At 50.0% G+C, this 26,907-nt stretch overlaps 1 protein-coding gene across 1 annotated transcript in view; it reads right to left on the bottom strand.

Moving 5' to 3' along the window:
- RXRB (retinoid X receptor beta) overlaps positions 1-26,585 on the bottom strand; it is a 44,346-nt gene extending 17,761 nt beyond the window's left edge. Inside the window, exons 1-5 of the mRNA XM_085532669.1 lie at positions 26,455-26,585; positions 22,611-22,773; positions 18,024-18,163; positions 9,436-9,615; positions 1,561-1,715 (exon numbers count right to left, since the gene is read on the bottom strand). Of these exons, the coding sequence (XP_085388795.1) occupies positions 1,561-1,715; positions 9,436-9,615; positions 18,024-18,163; positions 22,611-22,773; positions 26,455-26,473 (657 nt within the window). The 5' untranslated portion in view covers positions 26,474-26,585. The remainder of the gene's footprint in view (positions 1-1,560; positions 1,716-9,435; positions 9,616-18,023; positions 18,164-22,610; positions 22,774-26,454) is intronic.
- Between the last annotated feature and the right edge of the window lie 322 nt (positions 26,586-26,907).

The following is a 26,907-nucleotide window of genomic DNA, read 5'->3' as shown; positions in this document are numbered from 1 at the left end:
CCTATATCCCCCCCTATCCCCCCATATAACCTCATATCCCCCCTATATCCCCCCCTATCCCCCCATATCCCCCCACTTACCCCCCATATAACCCCATATCCCCCCATATAACCCCATATCCCCCCTATATCCCCCCCTATCCCCCCCATACCCCCCCATATCCCCCCATATAACCCCATATCCACCCCATATCCCCCCATATAACCCCATATCCCCCCATATAACCCCATATCCCCCCATATAACCCCATATCCCCCCATATAACCCCCTCACCGATCTCCCCCCCGCTCCATCCACTCCCTGCTGTGACTTGAGCTCCACATATCCCCCCATATAACCCCATATAACCCCATATAACCCCATATCCCCCCCATATCCCCCCTTATAACCCCATATACCCCCATATAACCCCATATCCCCCCATACCCCCCCATATAACCCCATATCCCCCCCATACCCCCCCATATCCCCCCATATTCCCCCCATATCTCCCCATTTACCCCCCATACACCCTCATATCCCCCCATATAACCCCATATCCCCCCCATATCCCTTCATTTCTGCCCCATATCCCCCCATATCCCCCCCCATATCCCCCCATATCCCCCCCTATCCCCCCATATAACCCCATATCCCCCCACTTACCCCCCATATCCCCCCATATTCCCCCCATATCCCCCCATATAACCCCATATCCCCCATATAACCCCATATCCACCCCATATCCCCCCATATAACCCCATATAACCCCATATCCCCCCATATAACCCCATATCCCCCCCTATCGCCCCCATATCCCCCCTTTTCTGCCCCATATAACCCCATATATCCCCTAGCCCTCACCGATCCCCCCCCCGCTCCATCCACTCCCTGCTGTGACTTGAGCTCCACATATCCCCCCATATAACCCCATATCCCCCCATATAACCCCATATCCCCCCCATATAACCCCATATCCCCCCCTATCCCCCCCATATCCCCCCCATTCAACCCCATATCCCCCCCTATCCCCCCATATAACCTCATATCCCCCCTATATCCCCCCCTATCCCCCCATTTACCCCCCATATCCCCCCATATCCCCCCATTACCCCCCCTATATAACCCCCTATCCCCCCATATAACCCCATATCCCCCCATATCCCCCCATACCCCCCCCATATCTCCCCATATAACCCAATATCCCCCCCATATCCCCCCATATCCCCCCATATAACCCCATATCCCCCCATATAACCCCATATCCCCCCCATATAACCCCATATCCCCCCCATATCCCTTCATTTCTGCCCCATATCTCCCCATATCCCCCCATATAACCCCATATAACCCCATATCCCCCCATATAACCCCATATCCCCCCTATATCCCCCCCTACAGCCCTTTATCCCCCACATTTCCCACCATATGCCCCCTATATCCCCCCATATCCCCCTCTATAGCCTTTCCACACCCCATATCTCCCCATTTACCCCCCATATCTCCCCATATCCCCCCATATCCCCCCCATACAACCCTATAATGCCCATATCACCCCATATAACCCTATATCCCCCTCACCGATCCCCCCCCCGCTCCATCCACTCCCTGCTGTGACTTGAGCTCTACGGCCATTTCCGCATCGAGGATCCGTTCTACCGGCATCTCCTCGGGGGTCGCCACCCCCCCCTCGTCCCCGTCCTTCTCCTTCCCCCGCTGCCGCTCCTCCTGCACCGCTACAACGGGACGCCAGGGGGCGCTGTCAGCCGGCCCCATAGGGATCAATGGGGGGATGACACATAGGGGTGAATGGGGGGATGCTCCATAGGGATCAATGGGGGGGCGCTGTCAGCTGGCCCCATAGGGATCAATGGGGGGATGACCCATAGGGGGCTGCCCCATAGGAATAAATGGGGGCTGACCCATAGGGATGAATGGGGGCTGACCCATAGGGGGCTGCCCCATAGGGGGGAATAGGGATTGCCCTATAGGGGGGAATAGGGGCTGACCCATAGGGACCAATGGGGGCTGACCCATAGGGGGCTGCCCCATAGGGATCAATGGGGGGATGACACATAGGGATCAATGGGGGAATGACCCATAGGGATGAATGGGGGGCTGACCCATAGGGATGAATGGGGGCTGACCCATAGGGGCTGCCCCATAGGGGGGAATAGAGGTTGACCCATAGGGATGAATGGGGGCTGAAACATAGGGGGCTGCCCCATAGGGATGAATGGGGGGCTGACCCATAGGGATGAATGGGGGCTGCCCCATAGGGATGAATGGGGGCTGACCTATAGGGATGAATGGGGGGGCGCTGTGAGCCGGCCCCATAGGGATCAATGGGGGGCTGCCCCATAGGGGTGAATGGGGGGATGCTCCATAGGGATCAATGGGGGGATGACCCATAGGGATCAATGGGGGGATGATCCATAGGGATCAATGGGGGGATGACACATAGGGATGAATGGGGGCCTGACCCATAGGGATCAATGGGGGGATGACCCATAGGGGTGAATGGGGGCTGACCCATAGGGATCAATGGGGGCCTGACCCATAGGGGTGAATGGGGGCTGACCCATAGGGATCAATGGGGGGCTGCCCCATAGGGATCAATGGGGGGATGACCCATAGGGATCAATGGGGGGATGACCCATAGGGATCAATGGGGGCTGACCCATAGGGATCAATGGGGGGCTGACCCATAGGGATCAATGGGGGGATGACACATAGGGGTGAATGGGGGGATGACACATAGGGGTGAATGGGGGGATGACACATAGGGATCAATGGGGGGCTGAGCCATAGGGATGAATGGGGACTGACCCATAGGGATCAATGGGGGGCTGACCCATAGGGATGAATGGGGGCTGACCCAAAGGGGGCTGACCCATAGGGGGAAATAGGAGCTGACCCATAGAGATGAATGGGGGGCTGCCCCATAGGGATGAATGGGGGGATGCCCCATAGGGATCAATGGGGGGATGACACATAGGGATCAATGGGGGGCTGACCCATAGGGGTGAATGGGGGGATGCTCCATAGGGATCAATGGGGGGATGCTCGCCCCATAGGGATCAATGGGGGCATGACCCATAGGGATCAATGGGGGGATGCTCCATAAGGATCAATGGGGGGATGACACATAGGGATGAATGGGGGGATGACCCATAGGGATCAATGGGGGGGTGCTGTCAGCCGGCCCCATAGGGATCAATGGGGGGCTGACCCATAGGGGTGAATGGGGGGATGCTCCATAGGGATCAATGGGGGGATGCTCGCCCCATAGGGATCAATGGGGGCATGACCCATAGGGATCAATGGGGGGATGCTCCATAAGGATCAATGGGGGGATGACACATAGGGATGAATGGGGGGATGACCCATAGGGATCAATGGGGGGGTGCTGTCAGCCGGCCCCATAGGGATCAATGGGGGGCTGCCCCATAGGGATGAATGGGGGGCTGACCCATAGGGATCAATGGGGGCTGCCCCATAGGGGGGAATAGGATTTTGGGGTACTTTTGGGTTCTGAGAGTCAGATTTTGGGGTCAGAAAGGGCGATTTTGGGGTCTGGGAGTGGGTTTTGGGGGTAATTTGGGGGTCTAGAAGCAGGATTTGGGCTCAGAAATGGTCTTTTTGGGGTCATTTATGTCAATTTATAGGGGTTTTTGGGGTCAGAAAAGGGGTTTTTGGGGTCAGAAAGTCCGTTTTTGGGGTCAGAAAGGGGGATTTGGGGGTAATTTTGGGGTCTAGAAGCAGGATTTGGGCTCAGATAGTGGGATTTTGGGGTCAGAAAGGGGGATTTTGGGGTCAGAAAGGGGCTTTTTGGGGTCAAAAAGGGGCTTTTTGGGGTAATTTGGGGGTCTAGAAGCAGGATTTGGGCTCAGACAGTGGGATTTTGGGATCCTAAGTGGGGTTTCTGGGCTCAGAAAGGGCGATTTTGGGGTCTGGGAGTGGGTTTTTGGGGGTAATTTTGGGGTCTAGAAGCAGGATTTGGGCTCAAAAAGTCTGTTTTTGGGGTCAGAAAAGGGGTTTTTGGGGTCAGAAAGGGGGATTTTGGGGTCAGAAAGGGGCTTTTTGGAGTCATTTATGTCGATTTATGGGGGTTTTTGGGGTCAGAAAGGGGGTTTTTGGGGTCAGAAAGGAGGTTTTTGGGGTCAGAAATTCCGTTTTTGGGGTCAGAAAGGGGGATTTTGGGGTAATTGTGGGGTCTAGAAGCAGGATTTGGGCTCAGATAGTGGGATTTTGGGGTCAGAAAGGGGCTTTTTGGGGTAATTCTGGGGTCTAGAAGCAGAATTTGGGCTCTGAAAGGGGCTTTTTGGGGTCAGAAAAGTGGCTTTTGGGCACCTAAAGTGGGTTTTTGGGGTCAGAAATTGGGATTTTGGGGTAATTTTGGGGTCTAGAAGCAGGATTTGGGCTCAGAAAGGGCAATTTTGGGCACCTAAAGTGGGTTTTTGGGGTCAGAAAGGGCAATTTTGGGGTCTGGGAGTGGTTTTTTGGGGTAATTTTGGGGTCTAGAAGCAGGATTTGGGCTCAGATAGTGGGATTTTGGGGTCAGAAAGGGGGATTTGGGGGTAATTTTGGGGTCTAGAAGAAGGATTTGGGCTCAAAAAATCTGTTTTTGGGGTCAGAAAGGGGGTTTTTGGGGTCTAGAAGCAGGATTTGGGCTCAGAAAGGGGGATTTTGGGATCCTAAGGGGGGTTTTGGGCCCAGAAAGGGTGATTTTGGGGTCATTTATGTCAATTTATAGGGGTTTTTGGGGTCAGAAAGGAGCTTTTTGGGGTCAGAAAGGGGGATTTTGGGGTAATTTTGGGGTCTAGAAGCAGGATTTGGGCTCCTAAAGTGGGATTTTGGGCTCAGAAAGGGGCTTTTTGGGGTCAAAAAGGGGCTTTTTGGGGTAATTTGGGGGTCTAGAAGCCGGATTTGGGCTCAAAAAGTCTGTTTTTGGGGTCAGAAAGGGGGATTTGGGGGTAATTTTGGGGTCTAGAAGCAGGATTTGGGCTCAGATAGTGGGATTTTGGGGTCAGAAAGGGGCTTTTTGGGGTCAGAAAGGGGCTTTTTGGGGTCAGAAAGGGGCTTTTTGGGGTAATTTGGGGGTCTAGAATCCGAATTTGGGCTCAAAAAGTCCATTTTTGGGCTGCAAAAGGCATTTTTTGGTCCTTACCTTCCCTCCTCATGCCGCTGGCCAGGCACTTCTGGTAGCGGCAGTACTGGCAGCGGTAATTGGGGGCAATTTGGGGTTCTGAGAGGGACTTTTTGGGGTCAGAAAGGGCAATTTAGGGGTCTGGGAGTGGGTTTTTGGGGTAATTCTGGGGTCTAGAAGCAGGATTTGGGGTCAGATAGTGGGATTTTGGGGTCAGAAAGGGGGATTTGGGGGTAATATTGGGGTCTAGAAGAAGGATTTGGGCTCAAAAAGTCTGTTTTTGGGCTCAGAAATGGGGATTTTGGGGTAATTTTGGCATCTAGAAGAAGGATTTGGGCTCAAAAAGTCTGTTTTTGGGGTCAGAAAGGGGGTTTTTGGGGTCTAGAAGCAGGATTTGGGCTCAGAAAGGGGGATTTTGGGCTCAGAAAGGGGCTTTTGAGGTCATTTATATTGATTTATGGGGGGTTTTGGGGTCAGAAAAGGGGTTTTGGGGTCAGAAAGTCCGTTTTTGGGGTCAGAAAGGGGGATTTTGGGGTAATTTTGGGGTCTAGAAGCTGGATTTGGGCTCAGAAAGGTGGTTTTTGAGGTTCTATAGGTGGATTTTGGGCTCAGAAAGGGGCTTTTGGGGTCATTTATGTCAATTTATAGGGGTTTTTGGGGTCAGAAAGGAGGTTTTTGGGGTCAGAAAGTCCGTTTTTGGGCTCAGAAAGGGGGATTTTGGATTAATTCTGGGGTCTAGAAGCAGGATTTGGGCTCAGATAGTGGGATTTTGGGCTCAGAATGGGTGATTTTGGGGTCAGAAATGGTCTTTTTGGGGTCAGAATGGGTGATTTTGGGGTCAGAAATGGTCTTTTTGGGGTCATTTATGTCAATTTATGGGGGTTTTTGGGGTCAGAAAAGGGGTTTTTGGGGTCAGAAAGTCCGTTTTTGGGGTCAGAAAGGGGGATTTTGGGGCAATTTTGGGATCTAGAAGCAGGATTTGGGCTCAGAAAGGGGGATTTTGGGCTCAGAAAGGGGCTTTTTGGGGTCAGAAAGGAGGATTTGGGGCAATTATGGGGTCTAGAAGCAGGATTTGCGCTCAGATAGTGGGATTTTGGGGTCAGAAATGGGGTTTCTGGGCTCAGAAAGGGGGTTTTGGGGGCAATTATGGGGTCTAAAATCCGAATTTGGGCTCAGAAATGGGGATTTGGGGTCATTTATGGCCCATAAAGGATCCCATATAGACTTACCTTCCCTCCGCATGCCGCTGGCCAGGCACTTCTGGTAGCGGCAGTACTGGCAGCGGTAATTGGGGGCAATTTGGGCTCAGAAAGGGGCTTTTTGGGGTCATTTATGTCGATTTATGGGGGTTTTGGGGTCAGAAAGGGGCTTTTTGGGGTCATTTATGTCGATTTATGGGGGTTTTGGGGGTCAGAAAAGGGGATTTGGGGGTCAGAATGGGCGATTTTGGGGCAATTTTGGGGTCTAGAAGCAGGATTTGGGCTCAGAAATGGGGATTTTGGGCTAATTTGGGGGTCCTAAGGTGGGTTTTTGGGGTCAGAAAGGGGCTTTTTGGGGTAATTTGGGGGTCTAGAAGCAGGATTTGGGCTCAGATAGTGGGATTTTGGGCTCAGAAAGGGGCTTCTGGGGTCATTTATGTCGATTTATGGGGGTTTTGGGGGTCAGAAAAGGGGTTTTTGGGGTCAGAAAGGGGGGTTTTGGGGTAATTCTGGGGTCTAGAAGCCGGATTTAGGCTCAGAAATGCTGTTTTTGGGGTCAGAAAAGGGGATTTTGGGGCAATTTTGGCGTCTAGAAGCAGGATTTGGGCTCAGATAGTGGGATTTTGGGCTCAGAAATGGTCTTTTTGGGGTCATTTATGTCGATTTATGGGGGTTTTGGGGGTCAGAAAAGGGGTTTTTGGGCTCAGAAAGGTGGATTTGGGGCTCAGAAAGGGGGATTTTGGGGTAAATTTGGGGTCTAGAAGCAGAATTTGGGCTCAGAAATGGTCTTTTTGGGGTCATTTATGTCGATTTATGGGGGTTTTTGGGAGTCAGAAAGGGGCTTTCTGGGGTAATTCTGGGGTCTAGAAGCAGAATTTGGGCTCAGAAATGGTCTTTTGGGGTCATTTATGTCGATTTATGGGGGTTTTGGGGGTCAGAAAAGGGGTTTTTGGGGTCAGAAAGTCCGTTTTTGGGGTCAGAAAGGGGGATTTTCGGGTACTTTTGGGTTCTGAGAGTCAGATTTTGGAGTCAGAAAGGGCAATTTTGGGGTCAGAAAAGGGCTTTTTGGGGTCAGAAAGGGGGATTTTGGGGTAATTCTGGGGTCTAGAAGCAGAATTTGGGCTCAGAAAGGGGGATTTTGGGCTCAGAAAGGGGCTTTTGGGGTCATTTATGTCAATTTATAGGGGTTTTGGGGGTCAGAAAAGGGGTTTTTGGGGTCAGAAAGGGGGGTTTTGGGGTAATTCTGGGGTCTAGAAGCCGGATTTAGGCTCAGAAATGCTGTTTTTGGGGTCAGAAAGGGGGATTTTGGGGCAATTTTGGCGTCTAGAAGCAGGATTTGGGCTCAGAAAGGGGGATTTTGGGCTCAGAAAGGGGCTTTTGGGGTCATATATGTTGATTTATGGGGGCTTTTGGGCTCAGAAAAGGGGATTTTGGGGTCAGAAAGGGGCTTTTTGGGCTCAGAAATGGGTGTTTTTGGGGTAATTCTGGGGTCTAGAAGCAGGATTTGGGCTCAGATAGTGGGATTTTGGGGTTCTATAGGGGGATTTGGGGCTCAGAAAGGGGGATTTTGGGGCAATTTTGGGGTCTAGAAGCAGAATTTTGGGGTCTAGAAGCAGGATTTGGGCTCAGAAAGGGGGATTTTGGGCTCAGAAAGAGGCTTTTGGGGTCATTTATGTTGATTTATGGGGGTTTTGGGGGTCAGAAAAGGGGTTTTTGGGGTCAGAAAGGGTCTTTTTGGGCTCAGAAAGTGGGATTTGGGGGGTAATTTGGGGTCTAGAAGCTGAATTTGGGCTCAGATAGTGGGATTTTGGGATCCTAAGCGGGGTTTCTGGGCTCAGAAAGGGGGATTTTGGGCTCAGAAAGGTGCACTTTGGGGTCAGAAAGGTGGATTTTGGGGTCAGAAAGGGGGATTTTGGGGTCAGAAAGGGGGATTTTGGGGTCAGAAAGGAGCTTTTTGGTATCCTAGAGGGGGATTTTGGGGTAATTTTGGGGTCTAGAAGCAGGATTTGGGCTCAGAAAGGGCAATTTTGGGCACCTAAAGTGGGTTTTTGGGGTCAGAAAGGGCAATTTTGGGGTCTGGGAGTGGGTTTTTGGGGTAATTTGGGGGTCTAGAAGCAGGATTTGGGCTCAGATAGTGGGATTTTGGGGTCAGAAATGGGGTTTCTGGGGTCAGAAAGGGTGATTTTGGGGTCAGAAAGGGGCTTTTTGGGGTCAGAAAGGGGCTTTTTGGGGTAATTTGGGGGTCTAGAATCCGAATTTGGGCTCAAAAAGTCCATTTTTGGGCTCGTAAAGGGGTTTTTTGTCCTTACCTTCCCTCCTCATGCCGCTGGCCAGGCACTTCTGGTACCTGCAGTACTGGCAGCGGTAATTGGGGGCAATTTGGGCTCAGAAAGGGGCTTTTTGGGGTCAGAAATGGGGATTTTGGGGTAATTTTGGGGTCTAGAAGCTGGATCTGGGGTCAGAAAGGGGGATTTTGGGCTCAGAAAGGGGCTTTTGGGGTCATTTATGTCAATTTATGGGGATTTTTGGGGTCAGAAAAGGGGTTTTTGGGGTCAGAACGTCCGTTTTTGGGGTCAGAAAGGGGGATTTTGGGGTAATTTTGGGGTCTAGAAGCAGGATTTGGGCTCAGAAAGGAGGTTCTTGGGCTCAGAAAGGGGGATTCTGGGTCAGAAAGGGGCTTTTTGGGGTCAAAAAGGGGCTTTTTGGGGTAATTTGGGGGTCTAGAAGCCGGATTTGGGCTCAGAAAGTCTGTTTTTGGGGTCAGAAAGGGGGATTTTGGGGTAATTTTGGCGTCTAGAAGCAGGATTTGGGCTCAAAAAGTCGGTTTTTGGGGCCCAGAAGCAGGATTTGGGCTCAGAAAGGGGCTTTTGGGGTCATTTATGTCGATTTATGGGGGTTTTGGGGGTCAGAAAAGGGGATTTTGGGGTCAGAAAGGAGGTTTTTGGGGTCAGAAAGTCCGTTTTTGGGGTCAGAAAGGGGTTTTTGAGCTCCGAAAGTGGGTTTTTGGGGTCAAAAAGGGGCTTTTTGGGGTAATTTGGGGGTCTAGAATCCGAATTTGGGCTCAAAAAGTCCATTTTTGGGCTGCAAAAGGCAATTTTTGGTCCTTACCTTCCCTCCTCATGCCGCTGGCCAGGCACTTCTGGTAGCGGCAGTACTGGCAGCGGTTGCGTTGCCGTTTGTCCACCACGCAGTCGCGGTTGTCGCGGCAGCTGTAGCTCAAATCCTTACGGATGGTGCGTTTAAAGAAACCCTTACAGCCCTCGCAGCTGTACACCCCGTAGTGCTTGCCTATGGGGGGCAATGGGGGTTAATAGGGTTATTAGTAGGGTCTATTGGGGTCTATTGGGGTCTATTGGGGTCTATTAGGGTCTACTGGGGTTGTAGGGATCGTCATTGGGGTCATTAGGGTCATAGGAGTCATCATTGGGGTCATTAGGGACATAAGAGTCAACATTGGGGTCATTAGGGTCTATTAGGGTCATCATTGGGGTCTATTAGAGTCTATTAGGGTCTATTAGGGTCATCATTGGGGTCTATTGGGGTCTATTGGGGTCATTAGGGACATTAGGGTCTATTGGGGCCATTATTGGGGTCATTAGGGTCTATTAGGGTCATCATTGGGGTCATTAGGGTCTATTGGGGTCTATTAGGGTCTATTAGGGTCATTAGGGTCTATTAGGGTCATTATTGAGGTCATTAGGGTCATCATTGGGGTCATTGGGGCCATTATTGGGGTCATTGGGGTCTATTAGGGTCATTATTGGGGTCTATTGGGTCATTAGGGTCATCATTGGGGTCATTGGAGGCATCATTGGGTCATTGAGACCATCATTGGGGTCATTAGGGTCTATTAGGGTCATCATTAGGGTCATTAGGGTCTATTAGGGTCATCATTGGGGTCATTAGGGTCTATTAGGGTCATTATTGGGGTCATTAGGGTCCATTAGGGTCTATTAGGGTCATTATTGGGGTCATTAGGGTCCATTAGGGTCTATTAGGTTCATTAGGGTCTATTAGGGTCACCATTAGGGTCATTAGGGTCTATTAGGGTCATTAGGGTCTATTAGAGTCATCATTGGGGTCATTAGGGCCATTATTAGGGTCTATTGGGGTCATTATTGGGGTCATTAGGGACATTAGGGTCTATTGGGGCCATTATTGGGGTCATTAGGGTCTATTAGGGTCTATTAGGGTCTACTGGGGTTGTAGGGATCGTCATTGGGGTCATTAGGGTCATAGGAGTCATCATTGAGTCACTGAGATCATCATTGGGGTCATTGGGGTCTTCATTGGGGTCATTAGAGTCTATTGGGGTCTATTAGGGTCTATTAGGGTCATTATTAGGCTTATTATGGTCTATTGGGGTCATCATTGGAGTCATTAGGGTCTATTAGGATCATCATTGGGGTCATTAGGGTCTATTAGGGTCATTATTGGGGTCATTAGGATCATTATTAGGGTCATTAGGGTCTATTAGGGTCATTATTAGGGTCTATTGGGTCATTAGGGTCATTATTAGGGTCTATTAGGGTCATTATTAGGGTCTATTAGGGTCATTATTAGGGTCTATTGGGTCATTAGGGTCATTATTAGGGTCATTAGGGTCATTATTAGGGTCATTAGGGTCTATTAGGGTCATCATTGGGATCCTTAAGGTCATAATTAGGGTCTATTGGGTCATTAGGGTCATTATTAGGGTCATTAGGGTCTATTAGGGTCATCATTGGGGTCATTAGGGTCTATTGGGGTCTATTGGGGTCTACTGGGGTTGTAGGGATCGTCATTGGGGTCATTAGGGTCATAGGAGTCATCATTGGGGTCATTAGGGTCTATTAGGGTCATTAGGGTCTATTAGGGTCTATTAGGGTCATCATTGGGGTCATTGGGGCCATCATTGGGGTCATTAGGGTCTATTAGGGTCATCATTGGGGTCTATTGGGGTCATTAGGGTCTATTAGGGTCATTATTGGGGTCATTAGGGTCTATTGGGTTCATCATTGGGGTCTATTAGAGTCTATTAGTGTCATTAGGGTCTACTAGGGTCATCATTGGGGTCGTTAGGGTCTATTGGGTTCATCATTGGGGTCATTGGGATCTATTAGGGTCTATTGTGGTCACTAGGGTCTATTGGGTCATTAGGGTCATAATTAGGGTCTATTGGGGTCTATTAGGGTCATTATTGGGGTCATTAGGGTCTATTAGAGTCATCATTGGGGTCATTATTAGGGTCATTAGGGTCTATTAGGGTCATTAGGGTCTATTAGGGTCATTAGGGTCTTTTAGGGTCTATTAGGGTCATTAGAGTCTATTGGGATCATCATTGGGGTCATTAGGGTCTATTAGGGTCATTATTAGGGTCATTAGGGTCTATTAGGGTCTATTAGGGTCATCATTAGGGTCTATTAGGGTCATCATTGGGGTCATTAGGGTCTATTAGGGTCATTAGAGTCTATTAGGGTCTATTAGGGTCATTAGAGTCTATTAGGGTCTATTAGGGTCATTAGGGTCTATTAGGGTCTATTAGGGTCTATTAGGGTCATCATTGGGGTCATTAGGGTCATTAGGGTCTATTAGGGTCATCATTGTGGTCATTAGGGACATTAGGGTCTATTAGGGTCATCATTGGGGTCTATTAGGGTCATTACTAGGGTCATTAGGGTCTATTGGGGTCATCATTGGGGTCTATTAGGGTCATTAGGGTCTATTAGGGTCATCATTGGGGTCTATTGGGGTCTCCATGGTTCGCTTAAAGAAACCCTTACAGCCCTCGCAGCTGTACACGCCGTAGTGCTTGCCTATGGGGGGCAATGGGAAGCAATGGGGTCAATGGGGTCTTCATTGGGGTCTATTAGGGTCATTATTAGGGTCATCATTGGGGTCTATTAGAGTCTATTAGGGTCATTAGGGTCTATTAGGGTCATCATTGGGGTCTATTATGGTCTTAGGAGTCATCATAGGGGTCCTTAAGGTCATCATTAGGGTCTATTGGGGTCATTATTAGGGTCTATTAGGGTCATCATTGGGGTCATTGGGGCCATTATTGGGCTCATTAGGGTATATTAGGGTCATCATTGGGGTCTATTGGGGTCTATTGGGGTCATTAGGGTCTATTAGGGTCATCATTGGGGTCTATTGGGGTCTATTGGGGTCATTAGGGTCTATTAGTTTCATCATTGGGGTCTATTGGGGTCTATTGGGGTCATTAGGGTCTATTAGAGTCATCATTGGGGTCTATTAGAGTCTATTAGGGTCATTAGGGTCTATTAGGGTCATCATTGGGGTCTATTAGGGTCTATTAGGGTCATTAGGGTCTATTAGGGTCATTAGGGTCTATTAGGGTCTATTAGGGTCATTAGGGTCATAAGGGTCTATTAGGGTCTATTAGTGTCATTAGGGTCATTAGTGTCATTATTAGGGTCATTAGGGTCTATTAGGGTCATCATTGGGGTCATTAGGGTCTATTAGGGTCTATTAGGGTCATTAGAGTCTATTAGGGTCATTAGGGTCTATTAGGGTCATTAGGGTCTATTAGGGTCATCATTGGGGTCTATTAGGATCTATTAGGATCATCATTGGGGTCATTAGGGTCTATTAGGATCATCATTGGGGTCATTAGGGTCATTATTAGGGTCATTAGGGTCTATTAGGGTCATTAGGGTCATTAGGGTCATTATTAGGGTCATTAGGGTCTATTAGGATCATCATAGGGGTCATTAGGGTCTATTAGAGTCATTATTGGGGTCATTAGGGACATTAGGGTCTATTGGGGCCATTATTGGGGTCATTAGGGTCTATTAGGGTCTATTCAGGCCAGCATTGGGGTCATTAGGGTCTATTAGGGTCATCATTGGGGTCTATTGGGGTCTACTGGAGTAGTAGGGATTGTCATTGGGGTCATTAGGGTCATAGGAGTCATCATTGGGGTCATTAGGGTCATAGGAGTCATCATTGGGGTCATTAGGGTCTATTGGGGTCTATTGGGGTCGTAGGGATCGTCATTGGGGTCATTAGGGTCTATTAGGGTCATCATTGGGGTCATTAGGGTCTATTGGGGTCATTGGGGTCATTAGGGTCTATTAGGGTCATCATTGGGGTCTATTGGGGTCTCCATGGTTCGCTTAAAGAAACCCTTACAGCCCTCGCAGCTGTACACGCTGTAGTGCTTGCCTATGGGGGGCAATGGGGGTTAATAGGGTCATTAGTAGGGTCATTGGGGTCTATTGGGGTTGTAGGGATCGTCATTGGGGTCATTAGGGTCTATTAGGGTCATCATTGGGGTCTATTAGGATCTATTAGGGTCATTAGGGTCTATTAGGGTCATAGGAGTCATCATTGGGGTCATTAGGGTCTATTAGGGTCATTAGAGTCTATTAGGGTCTATTAGGGTCATTAGAGTCTATTAAGGTCTATTAGGGTCATTAGGGTCTATTAGGATCATCATTGGGGTCATTAGGGTCTATTAGGGTCTATTAGGGTCTATTAGAGTCATCATTGGGGTCATTAGGGTCTATTAGGGTCATCAGGGTCTATGAGGGTCATTAGGGTTATCATTAGGGTCTATTAGGGTCTATTAGGGTCATCATTGGGGTCATTAGGGTCTATTGGGGTCTATTAGGGTCTATTGGGGTCAATAGGGCCATCATTAGGGTCATTAGGGTCTATTAGGATCTATTAGGGTCTATTAGAGTCTATTAGTGTCATCATTGGGGTCATTACGGTCTATTAGGGTCATTATTAGGGTCATAGGAGTCATTATTAGGGTCTATTGAGGCCATTATTGGGGTCATTAGGATCTAATATGGTCATCATTGGGGTCATTGGGGTCTATTGGGGTCTATTGGGGTCATCATTGGGGTCTATTGGGGTCTCCATGGTTCGCTTAAAGAAACCCTTACAGCCCTCACAGCTGTACACGCCGTAGTGCTTGCCTATGGGGGGCAATGGGGGTCAATAGGGTCAATGGGGTCTTCATTGGGGTCTATTGGGTCATTAAGGTCTTCATTGGTGTCATGGGAGTCATCATTGGGGTGATTGGGGTCATTATTAGGGTCATTAGGGCCATTATTAGGGTCATTAGGGTCTATTGGGGTCATCATTGGGGTCATTAGGGTCTATTAGAGTCATCATTGGGGTCATTATTAGGGTCTATTAGGGTCATTATTAGGGTCAATAAGGCCATTATTAGGGTCATTAGGGTCATTATTAGGGTCCATTGGGTCATTAGGGTCATCATAAGGGTCCTTATGGTCATCATAGGGGTCATTGTGGCCATTATTGGGGTCATTAGGGTCTATTAGGGTCATCATTGGGGTCATTAAGGCCATTATTAGGGTCATTAGGGTCATTATTAGGGTCTATTGGGTCATTAGGGTCATCATTAGGGTCTATTAGGGTCATCATTGGGGTCATTGGGGTCATTATTGGGGTCATTAGGGTCTATTAGGGTCTATTAGGGTCATCATTGGGGTCTATTAGGGTCATTGGGGCCATCATTGGGGTCTATTAGGGTCTATTAGGGTCTATTAGGGTCTATTAGGGTCATCATTGGTGTCATTAGGGTCTATTAGGGTCATTATTAGGGTCATTAGGGTCTATTAGGGTCATCATTGGTGTCATTAGGGTCTATTAGGATCATTATTAGGGTCATTAGGGTCTATTAGGGTCATCATTGGGGTCATTAGGGTCTATTAGGGTCATTAGGGTCTATTAGGGTCATTAGGGTCTATTGGAGCCATCATTGGGGTCATTAGGGTCTATTAGGGTCTATTAGGATCATTATTAGGGTCATTAGGGTCTATTAGGGTCATTACTAGGGTCATTAGGGTCTATTAGGGTCATCATTGGGATCATTAGGGTCTATTGGGGTCTATTGGGGTCTACTGGGGTTGTAGGGATTGTCATTGGGGTCATTAGGGTCTATTAGGGTCATTATTAGGGTCATAGGAGTCATTATTAGGGTCTATTGAGACCATTATTGGGGTCATTAGGATCTATTATGGTCATCATTGGGGTCATTAGGGTCTATTAGGGTCATCATTGGGGTCATTAGGGTCATTATTAGGGTCATTAGGGTCTATTAGGGTCTATTGGGTCATCATTGGGGTCTATTAGGGTCTATTAGGGTCTATTAGGGTCTATTAGGGTGATTAGGGTCTATTAGGATCATCATTGGGGTCTATTAGGGTCATTAGGGTCTATTAGGGTCTATTAGGGTCATTAAGGTCTATTAGGGTCATTAGGGTCTATTAGGATCATCATTGGGGTCATTAGGGTCTATTAGGGTCATTAGGGTCATTAGGGTCATTATTAGGGTCATTAGGGTCTATTAGGGTCATTAGGGTCTATTAGGATCATCATTGGGGTCATTAGGGTCTATTAGGGTCATCATTGGGGTCTATTGGGGTCTATTAGGGTCTATTAGGGTCTATTAGGGTCATTAGGGTCTATTAGGGTCATTAGGGTCTATTAGGATCATCATTGGAGTCATTAGGGTCTATTGGGGTCTATTGGTGTCACTGAGATCATCATTGAGTCACTTTTAGCCTCAATTTTGAGCTCAGAAACGAGCTATTTAGGGCTCAAGATTTTGGGTCAAAAAAGGGCAGATTTGGCTCAGTTTTGGGCTCAGTTTTGGGCTCAGAAATGAGGAATTTGGTTCAGTTTTAGGCTCAGTTTTAAGCTCATATTTGGGCTCAGAAACAAGATATTTAGGGCTGAGATTTTGGGTTAAAAAAGGGCAGATTTGGGTCAGTTTTGGGCTCAGTTTTGGGCTCAGAAACGAGGAATTTGGGTCATTTTTAGTCTCACTTTTAGGCTCAGTTTTAGGCTCAGTTTTGGGCTCAGAATGAAGCAATTTGGGTCAGTTTTAGGCTCAGTTTTAAGCTCATATTTGGGCTCAGAAACAAGATATTTGGGCTCAAGATTTTGGGTTAAAAAAGGTCATTTTGGGCCAGTTTTGGGCTCAGAAATGAGGAATTTGGGTCATTTTTAGTCTCACTTTTAGGCTCAGTTTTGGGCTCAGTTTTGGGCTCAGAAAGATGGAATTTGGGTCATTTTTAAGCTCAATTTTGGGCTCATATTTGGGCTCAGAAACAAGATATTTGGGCTCAAGATTTTGGGTTCAAAAAGGTCATTTTTGGGGTCAGTTTTGGGCTCAGAAACGAGGAATTTGGGTCATTTTTAGTCTCACTTTTAGGCTCAGTTTTAGGCTCAGTTTTGGGCTCAGTTTTGGGCTCAGAAAGATGGAATTTGGGTCATTTTTAGGCTCAGCTTTGAGCTCAGAAACGAGACATTTAGGACCAGGATTTTGGGTCAAAAAAGGGCAGATTTGGGTCAGTTTTGGGCTCAGTTTTGGGCTCAGAATGAAGCAATTTGGGTCATTTTTAGTCTCAGTTTTGGGCTCAGTTTTGGGCTCAGAAACGAGGAATTTGGGTCATTTTTAGTCTCACTTTTTGGCTCAGTTTTGAGCTCAGAAACGAGACATTTAGGACCAGGATTTTGGGTTAAAAAAGGGCAGATTTGGCTCAGTTTTGGGCTCAGAAAGATGAAATTTGGGTCAGTTTTAGGCTCAGTTTTAGGCTCAGTTTTGGGCTCAGAAACGAGGAATTTGGGTCATTTTTAGTCTCACTTTTAGGCTCAGATTTGAGCTCAGAAACGAGACATTTAGGGCCCAGATTTTGGGTTAAAAAAGGGCAGATTTGGGTCAGTTTTGGGCTCAGAAACAAGGAATTTGGGTCATTTTTAGGCTCCGATTTGGGCTCAGAAATGAGGAATTTGGGTCATTTTTAGGTTCAATTTTGGGCTCATATTTGGGTTCAGAAACGAGACATTTAGGGCCGAGATTTTGGGTTAAAAAAGGGCAGATTTGGGTCAGTTTTGGGCTCCGATTTGGGCTCAGAAACGAGGAATTTGGGTCATTTTTAGTCTCAGTTTTGGGCTCAGTTTTGGGTTCAGAATGAAGCAATTTGGGTCAGTTTTAGGCTCAGTTTTAAGCTCATATTTGGGTTCAGAAACGAGACATTTAGGGCCGAGATTTTGGGTTAAAAAAGGGCAGATTTGGGTCAGTTTTGGGCTCAGTTTTGGGCTCAGAAACGAGGAATTTGGGTCATTTTTAGTCTCACTTTTAGGCTCAGTTTTAGGCTCAGTTTTAGTCTCAGTTTTGGGTTCAGAAAGATGGAATTTGGGTCATTTTTAGGCTCAGCTTTGAGCTCAGAAATGAAACATTTAGGGCCCAGATTTTGGGTTAAAAAAGGGCAGATTTGGCTCAGTTTTGGGCTCCGATTTGGGCTCAGAAAGAAGGAATTTGGGTCATTTTTAGGCTCCGATTTGGGCTCAGAAATGAGGAATTTGGGTCAGTTTTAGGCTCAGTTTTAAGCTCATATTTGGGTTCAGAAACGAGACATTTAGGGCCCAGATTTTGGGTTAAAAAAGGGCAGATTTGGGTCAGTTTTGGGCTCCGATTTGGGCTCAGAAACGAGGAATTTGGGTCATTTTTAGACTCAGTTTTGGGCTCAGAATGAAGCAATTTGGGTCAGTTTTAGTCTCAGTTTTGGGCTCAGTTTTAGGCTCAGTTTTGGGCTCAGAAAGGAGGAATTTGGGTCATTTTTAAGCTCAATTTTGGGCTCATATTTGGGTTCAGAAACGAGACATTTAGAACCAAGATTTTGGGTCAAAAAAAGCAGTTTTTGGGTCCGTACCTGAGGATCGATCCCCGCAGATGGCGCAGAGTCGTTTCCCGGGGGGGGGGGCTCCGTGGGGGGGTCTGAGCCCCAGGGGGGGTTTGATGTCGTCGGAGCTGCTGACGGGGTGGGGGGGGGGGGAGCGAGGCGGGACTCGGCTTTTTTGGGGTGAAAAAGGGCCAAAATGGGCAAAAACAGAAAGAAAATATGAGTTAAGGGGGGTCCATTATTAGGGTGGGGTTTTGGGGGGGGTTTGGGGTGAAAAATGGCTAAAATAGGCAAAAGAAGAGCAATAAATGGGGGCTATAGGGGGGCTATGGGGGGGGGGATTTGGGGGTGATTTTGGGGTAAAAAAGGGCCAAAATGGGCAAAAAGAGAAAGAAAATGGGGATAAAAGGGGGGGTCTATTATTAGGGGGGGGGGTTGGGGGGGATTTTGGGGTGAAAAATGGCCAAAATGGGCAAAAATAGAGCAAGAAATGGGGGCTGTTGGGAGGGGGGTGGAGGGAGGGGGGGGGGAGGGAGGTGGGACTTGGCTTTTTTGGGGTGAAAAAGGGCCAAAATGGGCAAAAACAGAAAGAAATAAGAGTTAAGGGGGGGGTCTATAATTGGGTGGGTTTTTGGGGAGGTTTTGGGGTGAAAAATGGCTAAAATGGGCAAAAGAAGAGCGATAAATGTGGGCTATGGGGAGGGGGGGGGAGGGAGGCAGGACTCGGCTTTTTTGGGGTGAAAAAGGGCCAAAATGGGCAAAAACAGAAAGAAATAAGAGTTAAGGGGGGGGGGTTATTACTGGGGGGGGAGGTTGGGGGGGTTAATTAACTAATATGGGCAAATAAAGGGCAATAAATGGGGGCTATGGGGAGGGGGGGGGAGGGAGGTGGGACTTGGCTTTTTTGGGGTGAAAAAGGGCCAAAATGGGCAAAAACAGAAAGAAATTGGGGTTAAAAGGGGGGTCCATTATTAGGGGGGGGATCTTAGGGGGCTTTGGGGGGGGTTAATTAACTAATATGGGCAAATAAAGGGCAATAAATGGGGGCTATGGGGAGGGAGGGGAGGGGGGGGGAGGGAGGTGGGACTTGGCTTTTTTGGGGTGAAAAAGGGCCAAAATGGGCAAAAACAGAAAGAAATAAGAGTTAAGGGGTGGGGCTATTATTGGGGGGGGATTTTAAGGGGTTTTGGGGTGAAAAATGGTGAATATGGGCAAATAAAGGGCAATAAATGGGGGCTATGGGGAGGGGGGGCAGGGAGGTGGGACTCGGCTTTTTTGGGGTGAAAAAGGGCCAAAATGGGCAAAAACAGAAAGAAATAAGAGTTAAGGGAGGGGGCTATTATTGGGGAGGGTTGGGGGGGATTTTGGGGTGAAAAATGGCTAAAATGGGCAAAAATAGAGCAATAAATGGGGGCTATGGGGAGGGGGGGGGAGCGATGCGGGACTCGGCTTTTTTGGGGTGAAAAAGGGCCAAAATGGGCAAAAACAGAAAGAAATAAGAGTTAAGGAAGAGGTTCTATTATTAGGGGGGGGGGTTTGGGGTTAAAAATGGTGAATATAGGCAAACGAAGAGCGATAAATGAGGGCTGGGGGGGGGGTCTGTTGGGGGGGGGTCTTAAGGGGTTTTGGGGTGAAAAAGGGCCAAAATGGGCAAAAAGAGAAAGAAAATGGGGTTAAAGAGGGGGTTCTATTATTAGGGGGGGGGTTTGGGGGGGATTTTGGGGTGAAAAATGGCCAAAATGGGCAAAAATAGAGCAAGAAATGGGGGTTAAGGGGGGGGAGGTCTGGAATGGGGGCTATGGGGGGGATTTGGGGGTGGATTTTGGGGTGAAAAAGGGCCAAAATGGGCAAAAACAGAAAGAAATTGGGGTTAAAAGGGGTTAAGGGGGGGGTCTGATTATTAAGGGGGGGATTTTGGGGTGAAAAATGGTGAATATGGGCAAAAGAAGAGCGATAAATGTGGGCTATGGGGAGGGGGGGGGAGGGAGGTGGGACTTGGCTTTTTTGGGGTGAAAAAGGGCCAAAATGGGCAAAAAGAGAAAGAAAATGGGGATAAAAGGGGGGTCTATTATTAGGGGGGGAGGTTGGGGGGGGTTTTGGGGTGAAAAATGGCTAAAATGGGGCAAATAAAGGGCAATAAATGGGGGCTATGGGGAGGGGGGGGAGGGAGGTGGGACTTGGCTTTTTTGGGGTGAAAAAGGGCCAAAATGGGCAAAAACAGAAAGAAAATGGGGTTAAAAGGGGTTAAGGGGGGGGGCTCTGATTATTAAGGGGGGGATTTTGTGGTGAAAAATGGCCAAAATGGGCAAAAAAGGAACAATAATGGGGGTCTATGGGGGGGGGGGGGGGGTTGGAATGGGGGCTATGGGGGGATTTTGGGGTGAAAAATGGCCAAAATGGGCAAAAAAGGAACAATAATGGGGTTCTATTGGGGGGGGGGGGGGGGGTTGGAATGGGGACTATGGGGGGGATTTGGGAGTGGATTTTGGGGTAAAAAATGGCAAAAATGGGCAAAAATAGAGCAAGAAATGGGGGTTAAGGGGGGGGAGGTCTGGAATGGGGGCTATGGGGGTGATTTTGGGTTGAAAATGGGCCAAAATGGGCAAAAATAGAACAAGAAATGGGGGTTAAGGGGGGGGTGTCTGTTATGGGGGGGATTTTGGGGTGAAAAACGACCAAAATGGGCAAAAATAGAACAAGAAATGGGGGTTATAGGGGGAGGTGTCTGGAATGGGGGCTATGGGGGGGATTTGGAGGGGGATTTTGGGTTGAAAAATGGCTAAAATGGGCAAAAAAGGAACAATAATGGGGGTCTATGGGTGGGGGGGGGGGCTGGAATGGGGGCTATGGGGGGGATTTGGGGGTGGATTTTGGGGTGAAAAATGGCCAAAATGGGCAAAAATAGAGCAAGAAATGGGGGTTAAGGGGGGGGAGGTCTGGAATGGGGGCTATGGGGGGGATTTGGGGGTGGATTTTGGGGTGAAAAAGGGCCAAAATGGGTCAGAAGAGAAAGAAATGGGGGTTAAGGGGGGGGTCTGTTATGGGGGGGATTTTGGGGTGAAAAACAGCCAAAATGGGCAAAAAAGGAACAATAATGGGGGTCTATGGGGGGGGGGGGGGGGGGACTGGAATGGGGGCTATGGGGGTGATTTTGGGTTGAAAATGGGCCAAAATGGGCAAAAATAGAGCAAGAAATGGGGGTTAAGGGGGGGGAGGTCTGGAATGGGGACTATGGGGGGGATTTGGGGGGGGATTTTGGGTCTAAAAACAGCCAAATTGGGCAAAAATAGAGCAAGAAACGGGGGTTATGGGGGGGGGGGGTCTGTTATGGGGGGGATTTTGGGGTGAAAAACAGCCAAAATGGGCAAAAAAGGAACAATAATGGGGGTCTATGGGGGGGGGGGGGTCTGGAATGGGGACTATGGGGGGGATTTGGGGGTGGATTTTGGGGTAAAAAATGGCAAAAATGGGCAAAAATAGAACAAGAAATGGGGGTTAAGAGGGGGGGAGGTCTGGAATGGGGGCTATGGGGGGGATTTGGGGGTGGATTTTGGGGTGAAAAAGGGCCAAAATGGGCAAAAAATGAACAGTAATGGGGGTCTATGGGGGGGAGGGGAGACTGGAATGGGGGCTATGGGGGGGATTTGGGGGTGGATTTTGGGTCTAAAAACAGCCAAAATGGGCAAAAATGGAGCAAGACATGGGAGTTAAGGGGGGGGGAGGTCTGGAATGGGGACTATGGGGGGGATTTGGGGGTGGATTTTGGGGTGAAAAAGGGCCAAAATGGGTCAGAAGAGAAAGAAATGGGGGTTAAGGGGGGGGTCTGTTATGGGGGGGATTTTGGGGTGAAAAATGGCTAAAATGGGCAAAAAAGGAACAATGATGGGGGTCTATGGGGGGGGGGTCTGGAATGGGGACTATGGGGGTGATTTGGGTGGATTTTGGGGTGAAAAATGGCCAAAATGGGTCAGAAAAGAAAGAAATTGGGGGTTAAGGGGGGGGGGGGGGGGTCTGTTATGGGGGGGATTTTGGGGTGAAAAATGGCCAAAATGGGCAAAAATAGAGCAAGAAATGGGGGTTAAGGGGGGGGAGGTCTGGAATGGGGACTATGGGGGTGATTTGGGTGGATTTTGGGGTGAAAAATGGCCAAAATGGGTCAGAAAAGAAAGAAATGGGGGTTAAGGGAGGGGAGGTCTGGAATGGGGGAGATTTTAGGGTAAAAAATGGCCAAAATGGGCAAAAAATGGGTCAAAAAAGAAAGAAATGGGGCTTAAGGGGGGGGGGGTCCCATTATAGGGAGGGTATTTGGGGGTGATTTTGGGTTGAAAAACAGCCAAAATGGGCAAAAAAGGAACAATAATGGGGGTCTATGGGGGGGGGGGGGCTGGAATGGGGGCTATGGGGGGATTTTGGGGTGGATTTTGGGGTGAAAAATGGCCAAAATGGGCAAAAATAGAACAAGAAATGGGGGGGGGGGATTGAATGGGGACTATGGGGGGGATTTGGGGGTGGATTTTGGGGTGAAAAAGGGCCAAAATGGGTCCAATAAAGACCGAAGCTGGTTCCTTAGATCTAATAGGAACCGATTAACGTTAATTAGGACTAATTAATCAGCACTTAATTACCTGAGGGCTGCGGGTCCCCGACGATGTGATGACGGCGAATGGGGACCCCACGGTGGGGGGGGGGCAGGGGGGGGCGGGGGGGGCGACGTGGGGGGGGGCGGCCATGGGGGGGGGAGGGGACGAGCTGTGGGATGAGCTGTCCGGGCTGCGGCTCTCTATGGGGCACGGAAACAGACCCCATAGCACCCTATAGGACCCATAGGATCCTATAGGACCCCATAGGACCCCCCACCCACCATAGGACCCCATAGTCCCCCATAGCCCCCTATAGGACCCCACAGCCCCCCACAGAACCCTATAGGACCCCATAGCCCTCTATAGCCCCCCATAGAACCCTATAGGACCCCATAGCCCTCTATAGCCCCCCATAGTCCACCATAGGACCCTATATGACCCCATGGGACCCCATAGCCCCCCATAGAACCCCATAGCCCCACAGACTCCTATAGGACCCCATAGTCCCCCATAGCCCCCCATAGTACCCCATAGCACCCCATAGGACCCCATAGCACCCTATAGGACCCTATAGGACCCCATAGGACCCCCCATCCCCCCACAGAACCCCATAGGACCCCATAGGACGCCATAGCCCCCTAGAGAACCCCATAGGACCCCATAGAACCCTATAATCCCCTATAGAACCCCATAGCCCCCCCTAGAACCCCATAGCCCCCTATAGAACCCCATAGGACCCTATAGAACCCCATAGCCCCCTATAGAACCCCAAAGCCCCCCCTAGAACCCCATAGCCCCCTATAGAACCCCATAGGACCCCATAGCCCACCATAGGACCCCATAGGACCCCATAGCCCACCATAGGACCCCATAGGACCCCACATCCCCCCATAGGACCCCATAGCCCCCCATCCCCCCCATAGGACCCCATAGGAGCCCACAGAACCCCATAGGACCCTATAGGACCCCATAAGACCCTATAGGACGCTATAGGACCCCATAGGACCCCCCACCCACCATAGGACCCCATAGTCCCCCATAGCCCCCTATAGGACCCCACAGCCCCCTATAGGACCCCATAGGACCCCATAGGATGCCATAGTCCCCCATAGCCCCCTATAGAATCCCATAGCCCCCCATAGAACCCCATAGCCCCCTATAGAACCCCATAGGACCCCATAGCCCCTATAGGACCCCCATCCCCCCACAGAACCCCATAGCCCCCTATAGGACCCCCTATCCCCCCATAGGACCCCATAGCACCCTATAGGACCCCATAGCCCCCCCATACCCCCGTAGGACCCCATAGTCCCCATAGCATGCCATAGCCCCCCATAGGACCCCCCATCCCCCCACAATCCCCCACAGAACCCCATAGGACCCCAAAGAGCCCCATAGGACACCATAGCCCCCTATAGGACCCCATAGACCCCCATCCCCCCCACAGAACCCCATAGGACCCCATAGAACCCTATAAGACCCCATAAAACCCCATAGGACCCTATATGACCCCATAGCCCCTATATGACCCCCATCCCCCCACATAACCCCATAGGACCCCATAGAACCCTATAGGACCCCATAGAACCCCATAGGACCCTATATGACCCCATAGCCCCTATAGGACCCCCATCCCCACACATAACCCCATAGGACCCCATAGAACCTTATAAGACCCTATAAGACCCCATAAGACCCCATAGCTCCCCATAAGACCCCATAGGACCCCACAGTCCCCTATAGGACCCCATAAAACCCCATAGGACCCTATATGACCCCATAGCCCCCCATCCCCCCACAAAACCCCATAGGACCCCAGAGAACCCTATAAGACCCTATATGACCCCATAGCCCCCCATAAGACCCCATAGGACCCCACAGTCCCCTATAGGACCCCATAAAACCCCATAGGACCCTATATGACCCCATAGCCCCCCATCCCCCCACAGAACCCCATAGGACCCCATAGAACCCCATAGGACCCCATAGAACCCCATATAGGACCCCATAGTCCCCCATCCCCCCCACAGAACCCCATAGGACCCCATAGCACCCTATAGGACCCTATAGTCCCCATAGGACCCCATAGAACCCCATGGAACCCTATAGGACCCCACAGTCCCCCATAGGACCACCCATCCCCCCACAGAACCCCATAGGACCCCAAGGAGCCCCATAGAACCATATAGGACCCCATAGGACCCCATAGCCCCCATAGGACCCTATAGAACCCCATAGCCCCCACAGTCCCCCATAGGACCCCCCATCCCCCCATAGGACCCCATAGCCCCCATAGAACCCTATAGAACCCCCCATAGTCCCCCATAGGACCCCCCATCCCCCCATAGCCCCCTATAGGACCCTATAGCCCCCCATCCCCCCACAGAACCCCATAGGACCCCATAGAACCCCACAGGACCCTAGATGACCCCATAGTCTCCCATAGCCCCCCATAGAACCCCATAGCCCCCCATAGAACCCCATAGCCCCCCATAGGACCCCATAGCCCCCTATAGTCCCCCATAGCCCCCTATAGGACCCCATAGAACGCCATAGCCCCCTATAGAACCCCATAGAACCCCACAGCTCCCCATAGTCCCCCATAGAAGCCTATAATCCCCTATAGCCCCCCATAGTCCCCCATAGGACCCCATAGTCCCCCATAGAACCCCATAGCCCCCCATAGGACCCCATAGAACCCTATAATCCCCTATAGTCCCCCATAGCCCCCCATAGAACCCCATAGCCCCCCATAGAACCCCATAGAACCCATTAATCCCCTATAGGACCCCATAGCCCCCCATAGAACCCCACAGCCCCCTATAGGACCCCATAGAACCCTATAATCCCCTATAGGACCCCATAGTCCCCCATAGCCCCCCATAGAACCCCATAGCCCCCTATAGGACCCCATAGGACCCCATAGCCCCCCATATGATCCCATAGAACCCTATAATCCCCCATAGGACACCATATCTCCCCCTATAGGACCCCATCCCCCCCATAGCCCCCATAGAACCCTATAGGACCCCATAGAACCCTATAATCCTCTATAGGACCCCATAGCCCCCTATAGAACCCTATATGACCCCATCTTCCCCCATAGCCCCCTATAGCCCCCATAGCCCCCTACAGAACCCCATAGAACCCTATAGGACCCCACATAACGCCATAGCCCCCTATAGAACCCCATAGAACCACATAGCCCCCCATAGCCCCCTATAGAACCCCATAGAACCCTATAATCCCCTATAGGACCCCATAGCCCCCCATAGAACCCCATAGCCCCCCATAGCCCCCTATAGAACCCCATAGAACTCTATATGACCCCATAGCCCCCCATAGAACCCCATAGCCCCCCATAGCCCCCTATAATCCCCTATAGGACCCCATAGAACCCATTAATCCCCTATAGGACCCCATAGCCCCCCATAGAACCCCATAGCCCCCCATAGGACCCCACAGCCCCCCATAGAACCCTATAGGACCCCATAGCCCCCCATAGAACCACTATATGACCCCATAACCCCCTATAGAACCCCTATAAGACCCCATAGAACCCCATAGCCCACTATAGGACCCCATAGCCCCCCATAGAACCCCATAGCCCCCCATAGGACCCCATAGAACCCATTAATCCCCTATAGGACCCCATAGCCCCCCATAGAACCCCACAGCCCCCTATAGGACCCCATAGCCCCCCATAGAACCCCACAGCCCCCTATAGGACCCCATAGAACCCTATAATCCCCTATAGGACCCCATAGCCCCCTATAGTCCCCCATAGCCCCCCATAGAACCCATTAATCCCCTATAGGACCCCATAGGACCCCATAGCCCCCTATAATCCCCTATATCCCCCATATGTCCCCGTTACTGACCGCGGTCGCTGTCTCCCATCCCCGTGTCCCCGGGGGGGGTCCCGGCCTCGGCCCCCCCCACCCTCAGGGCCCCACCGCCTCCAACGCCCCACAATGCACCGCGACGCCCCCCCTCAACACCGGAAATACCCCCCCCCGAAATAGGAAGCGGAAGTACCCGGAGTCAAGATGGCGGAGGGGACTTCAGTGCTTATTTCCGCTTCCGGTGTTGGATCCGGAAATGCCCGGCGTCAAGATGGCGGCGGCGCCTTTAGAGCTTGTTTCCGCTTCCTGTTGTTGGAAACGGAAATGCCGGTCTTCAAGATGGCGGAGGTGCCTTCATAGTTTATTTCCGCTTCCGGTTTTGGATCCGGAAATACCCGGAGTCAAGATGGCGGTGGAGACTTCAAAGCTTATTTCCGCTTCCGGTATTGCAGTCCCCCAATAGGAACCGGAAATGCCCGGCGTCAAGAT

Source organism: Coturnix japonica, unplaced genomic scaffold (assembly GCF_054131305.1).
Source record: "Coturnix japonica strain WE unplaced genomic scaffold, WE-NBRP24 Scf050, whole genome shotgun sequence".
Taxonomy (NCBI): domain Eukaryota; kingdom Metazoa; phylum Chordata; class Aves; order Galliformes; family Phasianidae; genus Coturnix; species Coturnix japonica.
Note: the sequence above shows the minus strand (reverse complement) of the source record. Positions and strands in the feature narration are given on the sequence as shown.